This window comes from Pinus tabuliformis, chromosome 4_1 (assembly GCF_031772625.1).
Source record: "Pinus tabuliformis cultivar Carrire ecotype Pingquan chromosome 4_1, CPIR1, whole genome shotgun sequence".
Taxonomy (NCBI): Eukaryota; Viridiplantae; Streptophyta; class Pinopsida; order Pinales; family Pinaceae; genus Pinus; species Pinus tabuliformis.
The window spans coordinates 499,174,476-499,182,884 of NC_142303.1; the positions used below are offsets into that span (position 1 = coordinate 499,174,476).

The window sequence follows — 8,409 nt, forward strand, 5'->3', positions numbered from 1 at the left end:
AAACCTGGATGCCAGTTGGAAATTCTTCCTTTGTCATAAGGGGATGTCACTTGATTCCACCTTATTAAACTAAATTTTTTGTCTCTATTTTACCTTCTCCCAGAGCAACTTCCATATGGTTAGCTCAATTTTCTTTTGGATCCCAACCTGAGCTTTCGAAATTGTGTATTGGTATAAGGGGAGGGAAAAGAGAATTAATTTGATGAAAGTTATCATCCCCGCAAAATTAATCCATTGCATTCCTTATAGTTGCTTTTTCCTCTTCATTTTGTCTATAGCTTCTATCGATACCTCAATCTTCATAGGAAAATTTGATATGGCATTCCTAAATGCTTGAAATGTGACCAATGTGATTTCAAAGGGATGGAAAAGATTTGAGAAATGTGCTAAAGAGTTATGGAAGGGGTGTTCCATCCAAATATGATGCTCTTAGAATTGTTGAGAAGTCCTTCTAAGCCCTCCAAAAATTAATCCATGGTGGACTTAAATCTTCTTGCAATAGTGCAAGAGGCGCCACGAATGAACAAAGTGTCATTCATGCCTTTTATTCCTCTGCTATATTGGATCTAAGTGATGAGCCCACATTAACTATTGTGTTCTAGATTTCTATTGAGATATTTAGACATTATTATGTAGAGGAAGGGATAAATAGGGAAGCCTTGCCTAAAGCCCCTTGAAATTTGAAAAAAAAATTCCAAGTCTTCCATTAATTAAAGGGGCGACCTAAGGCCCTTGAATACAGGATTTTATGAGGTATATGAAATATTCTGTAAAGCCTAATTTTTGAAGAACAACAAGAAGGAAAGATTTTCTAACTCTATCAAGACAATTAGCCATGTACAACTTCAAGGTAAATCCTTTCTCATTTATGGAAAAGCTAGAGTGGATAAAATATTATCAACAATTTTTCAATTAGGAACAAAGCCACCTTGATTTTAAGAAATTTGGTGGGGGGGGGTAATTTTGAGATGATTAGATAGAATCTTAGTTTTGATTTTGTATGAGGAGTTACACAAGGATACGGGTCTAAAGTAGTTAAAGGAGGTTGGACTGGATTCTTTTGGGATTAGATCCAGGAAGGTTGAATTTTTATTGCCTCCTATTTTGTTCTTTCGATGAGCCCAATGAATCATTTTAAGAAGATATTTTTTTTTGATATGCAAGAATGAGCGATAAGAGGTTAACTCATCAAGTTTGTCGAGCTCTGGAGAGGAGATGTTAGGGGAGGGTTTCGTTCCTGAAACCCTAGGCCCTAGGCCTAGGTAGGTCAGACCGCAGCAGTCGACACACAGGTACGGCGCAGGCAGCTGTCGACAGTACATCATTCAGGGTGGAGGTAGTCGATGGCGACAGCTAGGAATGAAACCACTTTTTTCAACCAGCGGTTTGGCGTTTGGGTTTATCTTGGTCACGGGAGCGGTTTCAAGACTTTTTACCCTGCAGTAATTTTCGTGGAGGTCTACGCTGCTCTGGCCAGCTGCTACCCTAGGATCTCAAACTGTAAGCGGTTTGTCCTGAGTCGGTTTCGGGCTGTGGTTGAAAAGCTTTTCCTCGTTGTACTCAAAAACCATGGTAAACCCGAGTGAAGCTCTGGAGTTGGAACCCTCGACAGAAGATCTGATAACTGTTTGGGGAAGGGAGTTTGCTGCTCAGGCTCTCGGCGAGGCTTTAGGAAAGAAAAAAGGAAGATCTGGAACTGGCGCGGATGTAGGAGATATACCCAGTATCTCATGTGTGGCCGATTTGCTGCCGGAAAAAAGCTGGGATTTGTCAGGGCTGTTGGGTGCTCCGGGGAAAGACTCTGCGAACGACCCCTTTTTGGTCGCGAAGCCATCTGGTGAAGCTCGGAACGCAAATCCGCCGTCGGGTAAGCTTTCTTCTCCATCCAAAGTCTTTTCCCCTTCTGGGGGTTTGGAAGACATTATAAATTCAGTCCAAAACGTTGGAGTCTGGAGGCCTGTTGGGGGGTTAAAATCCTCTGTGGCAGATCCTGGGAAGAGAACTCAGTTGGGAGAGGTTATTAGGGACCTGTTCCCAAAGGTACCGGAACGGGGTTTCTCACGGCCGAATGTTGGGGAAGCAGTCAGGGAACCCAGACATTTATTGGGCGAAGGGTTGGATTTAGGTCAAGGAAAGACTGGGAAAGGGAAGGATGTCAACCCGATTGAGGGTTTGGCCGAGACCCAGCAAAGGATCGATCATGCAGAAGGAACGGATGGTGGAAGCCGAAGGAGGGTGGAAGAGCAAGCGCGGGAGCACGATGGCTTGTCCGACGCCTCTGAGCGTAGAAGGTTAGGGGGAAAGCGGAAAAAATCAAGACCTCTGAAGACAAGGGAATTCGAAGAAGTGGGTTTGGAGATGGATATGCAGGTCGAGGAGGTGCTAGATGTGGATGGGATTACACTGGTGGGCAGAATCAGAGGTCAGGCTGTGTCTGGGGTTGCTTTTAGACGATGGGCGGAGAATCAGTGGGCAGGATCATTGGCGGCCACATTCAATTCGAATGCCTTGGTAAAGGGATGGTTCATGATAAAATTTGAGAGTAAAGAGGCCATGGAGTGGGTCGAAGGACAGAACTGGTCCTATGGAAACAGGCCGGTGTTTTTCAAAAGGTGGACGCCACTTTTTGATGCGGAAACGGAAAAGATGGATGCATTTCCAGTTTGGGTTAGAATTCCCAATTTACCCCCGTACCTCTGGGCGGATTCAGTTTTCAGATCGATTGGGAATGTATTGGGGACATACTTGGATGCAGATAAATCATACCTGCACACTTTCGAGAAGAGGGTGGCTCGAATACTGGTTAAGCTCAATCCGAAGGAAGGCCTTGCAAAAACCATTCCTCTAAGATATAAGGAGTTCAGAATAGAACAAAAACTTGACTATGAACACCTTCCGTTTCGCTGCCATTTTTGCCATGAATATGGGCATTTGGCGCGCGATTGCCCGCTGGGAAGAAGAAGGAGGAGGATTCAGAAGGAATCAGAGGAATGGGTTGAGCATAAAAGACAGGAGGAGTTTCAGACTGAGGGATTTGTTCACCCGGGGAACCAAGGAGAGGATATGCAGTATCAGTCGGTGACGGATTTACCAAAGGAGGATGAAGAAACGATGGGCCCTGCAAACTGCCAGCCGATGGACACCTCTATAATGGATCCGCCGACAGCCGAAAAAGACTGCAATCAATCGGGTATGCCGTCCTCTGTCTTAAAGCATTCTTCTATAATAGATGATACTTGTATTGGGGGGCTCTCTGTGTTAAACACCTGTAATGATGTGATGAAAAAAATTGACAATCTTTCAATTGAGTCTGTCTCCATAAATCTGGATGGTGAAGATTTTCCCCCACTAAACTCTGGTCATGATCATGGTCTAGTACCTCGGCCCTACAACCTGAGATCCAATAGTAAGAAACCAATAAATCCAAATGATGTCATGGAACCGGTAGGAGGGTTAGGGCTAGAGACCTCAAAATGTCACTCAAAGAAGAACAGAGGCAGGAAATCGAAATTAACCATGACACAGGAGAAAGCAATCTTTGATGTTGCTGATGGGAAACAGATGACAATTCCTGGGGCGCTTAGAGCAGCAAAACCCCCTGAGACGGTTATCAAATGATCTGTCTCTCCTGGAATTGTAGAGGGTTAGCTAGTAAGCCTAAAAAACTAGCTTTGAAAGAGCTCATCTCTCGATGCAACCCTGATATTGTCTTTCTTCAGGAGACTTTAGGAAATAGCTTGGATGTTGAAGCAGCACTCTGTTCCTATCTCCCGGGATGGGAGTTCTTGGCTGCAGATGCATCTGGGCGCTCGGGAGGTATAGCGATGGGTCTTAAGAAAGGGAAACTAAAATTGATATCCTCATGGGGATTCCAAAATGCACTAGGCATGGAGGTTGTTTCGCAGGATTTTGACTTCCCTCTGACTTTTGTTAATGTCTATGGTCCCTGTCATGGAAGGGCTTTGTTCTGGAATGAGCTTCTCTCCAAAAGTTTAGTCCAGGACAAGAATCTCATCATTGGAGGTGACCTAAATTTCTCTATGGGTTCCTCGGAAGCATGGGGACCACTTGCAAGGGAGGATCCTTTAACGGACTTCTTTTCAAATGCTCTGGTGTCTCATAAGCTGATTGATGTGAATATCATAAAAGCCAAACCTACTTGGAGAAACAGGAGGACTGGAGAGTATAGAATCGCAAAAAGGTTGGATAGATTCCTCATCAGCGAAAAACTGGCAGCTTTGGTTCCTTTATTCAGGCAGTGGGTCGGGGAAGGTGGAAACTCAGATCACTTTCCTATCCTCCTTGAATTCTCAAAACCTCCAAAAAAGCCGGCCTCGCCTTTCAAATTCAATGCCCACTGGCTCCAGGAGGAATCATTCAAAAAGCTGTTCCATGAAACTTGGATTCATCCGAGGCCGGATTACGAGGGAAGTTTAGCTGGGAGACTCATGGAAAATTTAAAAAGACTGAAAAAAGCAACCATTGCTTGGGCATCTGAAAGAAGAAGGAAACAATCTGAGGTTTTAGTAAGCATTGATGAAGCTTTGAGGGTCCTTGAAGAACCTGAGGCTGATGCCTATGCAAATTCGGAATCAAAAGAGAAAATATTGGAGTTGGAAAAGAAAAGGGCGAAGATATTACTGGATAAAGAAGAAGAGTGGAGGCTGAAAAGCAGAGCTATCTGGTTAAAAGCAGGGGACGAAAACACAAAATTCTTCCACAACTATGCAAAAGGGAGGAGGAATGCAAACACTCTTTGGAAGCTGAGGGACTCGGAAGGTAGAGAGGCTTCTTCTTTTGAAGAGTTGTCCAATATGGGGAAAGATCACTTTCAGTCCCTTTTTGCGGATCCAGGGGTTATCAACTTACCAGAAATCATCAGAACTGCTCAGGCTTTTCCCCGCTTTGTGGAAGAGGAGGAGGCAGAAGACCTTTTCAGGGAAGTGACAAAAGAAGAGGTTGAGGGTGTTATAAAGTCTATGGCCAAAGACAAAAGTCCTGGTCCTGATGGATGGACTATAGAACTTTTCACCCATTTCTTTGAATCCATTGGGGCAGAACTCTCTGAGGTGGTGGAGGAGTCCAGATTAAAAGGGGAAATTTATGGGCCTTTCAATGCAACTTTCATTGCTCTCATCCCGAAAAAAGAGGATCCTGGTTCTTTCGAAGATTTTAGGCCTATATCCCTATGTAACACCATTTACAAGATTATTGCAAAGATTATCGCGGTTAGATTGAAACCTATCCTTTCCTGCCATATTTCCAAGGAACAATTTGGTTTCCTGGATGGGAGGCAGATTCATGAGGCTATAGGGGTAGCTCAAGAAACAATACATAGCCTCAGGCAGGCAAAGAAAAAAGGAGCAGTTCTAAAAATTGACCTAGCAAAAGCTTATGACAGGGTCAACTGGACTTATCTCAAGTTGCTCTTGATGCACCTTGGTTTTCAAGCTGGTTTCATTAGATGGATCATGGGATGCATTACAAATGTAACTTTTGCTGTTCTGATAAATGGTGCTGCTTCCCGTTTCTTCAAAAGCCAAAGAGGACTTCGTCAAGGGTGTCCACTTTCCCCTCTGCTTTTTCTTCTTGCGGCTGAAGGTCTTAGTCGACTCATCTCAAAGGCAAAAAGTACAGGTTTGATCAAAGGTTTGGAGGTTGCTGTCAACCTTTTCATTACCCATTTGCTTTTCGTTGATGATATCTTATTGTTTACAAATGGGAATATTACCGAAATTTTAGAGCTAAAGTCTATTCTAGATCTGTTTCTGAAAGCAACAGGGCTCAAAGTTAATGATAGAAAGTCTCAGTTGATTTTTGAAGGCTTCAGTAGACAAGAGGAGATGGCAATTGAGACCCAGCTGCCCTTTGGCACCTGTAATATGGAGCATCCCTTTAAATATCTTGGCTTTTGGCTCAAGCCATCTTCCTACAGGAAGCAAGACTGGAATTGGTTGGTTGCGAAAATTGAGCAGAAAATTGCTCACTGGAGCTATAAATGGCTGTCGAGGGCTGGAAGATTAACCTTGGTGAACTCCGTGTTACAGGCTATACCAGTTTTCTGGGCAGCTTTAACATGGATACCCAAAGGAATACTCCACAAAATAAAACAACTCTGCAGCAGATTTCTCTGGTCTGGGTCCAAGGAGGAAACTGTACTCCCTTGGGTGGCTTGGGACAAAATTGCAAGGCCAAAAGAATGGGGTGGTTGGGGGCTAAAAAACCTTGTGGATTTTAGTCAGGCCTTAGCTGCTAAAGCAGGATGGTGTATCATTACTACAGAGAACCTTTGGACGAAGGTGGTTACTAGGAAATATATTGATCCCACTCCGATTGAAGATTGGATAAGAAAGCCCAACAAGAAAGGGAGGAATTGTTCGGTCATCTGGAAAGCCACCACGGAGGCTTTCAAGATAATTGAGCGAGGACTGGCATGGAGGGTTGGGAATGGAGAGTGCTTGAGGATTGGCAGAGACCCATGGGTGGGTTGCAATGAAGATTTTGCCCTACATCCGGATCTGGTTGCTCATCTGGAAGGCATAGGCATAAATAGATTAAACCAGATAGCAAATTTGGAGCAGACCTCTATTTGGGGCCAAGCCTGGAAGGCTGGAGAGGATATTGGCCTAAACGCTTTTTGGGGTGATGATTGGCAGCGTTATATTCAGGAGCTGAAAAGATCAAATGTCAGATTATTGGATAGGCCAGATAGTCTGGTTTGGGCACATGCCGATTCTGGGCTCTACTCCCCAAAGGCAGGCTATTCCTTTCTGGTGAAAAACAAAGGGTGGACCCTTCCTGCTTGGTGGTCAAAGCCCCTGTTAAAGCTAAAGTGCCCAAAAAAAGCTCGTATCTTCTTCTGGTGTGCATTAAATCACAAAATTCCATCCTGGGATGTTCTTCAGGGCCGGTTTAAACAGGGACCTGGCAGATGCCCTCTGTGTTGTGCGGATGAAGAAACCATCAACCACCTCTTTCTGTTATGCCCGTTCACCAAACAGACTTGGCTAGAGGCGGAAAAGCTTCTGAATACAAAGCTAAAATGGGAAGGGGTCGATCTAATGGCATGTTGGGAATACTGGTGGAACAACTTTCAGGGGAGGAATCTGAGGAATTTACCCCCCATCATATGCTGGGGTATCTGGATTGCAAGAAATCGCAGCATATTCAGAGAGAAGCTATCACCCGAGACTGCGGTGGCCATTCAGAGCATTGCCATTTTTGACAGCATCCCACTGGATGAGGAGAAAAAAAATCAAAAACAGAGGTCAGCCCCATGTATACGGGAAGGGGTCCCTTGGGCTTTTTTCGATGGGGCTGCTCAAAACAACATCGTGGGTGCCGGGATCTGCATTCATCTCAATAACTATCACTCTCTTAAGGCCTCGGTTGGCATTGGAACGGGCACAAATAATTTTGCCGAGCTCTCGGCTTTAAAGCTTCTGCTGTGCTGGCTTATACAAAAGAACATCCTCACCATTCAGATTTATGGAGACTCATTGAATGTTATAAACTGGGTTATTGGGAAGTACAGATGTCAAAATTATATGCTGCTGCCTCTTTTAGAAGAAATACAAATCTTAAAACAGAGGTTTAATGTTTTTTTCATTGAACACATATACAGGGAATTCAATGAAGTCGCAGATGGGCTTTCTAAGGCAGGTTTACAACAAGATATGGGCTCGTGGAGAATAGCTGAACAGATACAGGATCAGATCCGTGTGTCGGACCTCCCTCCATACCCATAATTCCATCCTCTTGTTTTCAGACGATAGTTGTTTTTCCTATTACGTTTTCTTGAACTGTTAGTCATAGAAAAACTCGGGTTTATATACTGTTTTCAGATACATTTCTGCTCCTTTTTTGTTGAGCTGTGTGGCTATGATGCTGGTTTTTGCATGTTTGGGTCGTTTTCCTCTTGAAAGGAGGCCCAACAGAACCCAGTTCAAACTTGTTAATATCTCTCTGCTTTTGGTTCGGCTGTCTAGGCCGAGTGTTTTAGTCTGTTCTAACATGCTGCACGCTGTAGGTGCGCTGGTGTCTCTCTTTAGAGGGGTTGGCCTAGTTATTAGGCGGTCATTACAGAATGTTAACTCATCTGCATGTAACTTTTTTTATTTCTTATAAAAAAAAGTTCGTTTTTTTCTGTGGAAAAAAAAAAGAATGAGCGATAAAAAGAAATGGAGAAACCATCCAACCATGGCACTTTGTTTGGATGGAGATTCCAAATTGCTCTTTTTAGTTCCTCTTCCTCTACTAGTTTTGTTAGAGCTGCATTTGCCTCATCAGAAACCATATTTGGAGTATGTCTTAAGAAATATTCATAATTATTAGGTTCTTCCTCTACTGATAGTAATCTTTTAAAGTGTTTATATGCCTCCTCTTTGATTTCTTCCCGCCCTTTTATTT

At 43.7% G+C, this 8,409-nt stretch overlaps 1 protein-coding gene across 1 annotated transcript; it reads left to right on the top strand.

The window, feature by feature from the left end:
* Positions 1-1,569: 1,569 nt before the first annotated feature.
* On the top strand, positions 1,570-7,748 carry LOC149176705 (uncharacterized). The gene is made up of 2 exons (XM_089421542.1): positions 1,570-3,444; positions 3,720-7,748. The coding sequence occupies exons 1-2, from the start codon at positions 1,570-1,572 to the stop codon at positions 7,746-7,748; spliced, it is 5,904 nt and encodes a 1,967-aa protein (XP_089277668.1).
* Positions 7,749-8,409: the final 661 nt, after the last annotated feature.

Coding starts and splice junctions, on each gene's coding strand:
- LOC149176705 (XM_089421542.1), top strand. CDS start 1,570: ATGGTAAACCCGAGTGAAGCTCTGGAGTTGGAACCCTCGACAGAAGAT. Junction 3,445..3,719: donor CAAATGATGTCATGGAACCG/GTAGGAGGGTTA, acceptor GTCTTTCTTCAG/GAGACTTTAGGAAATAGCTT.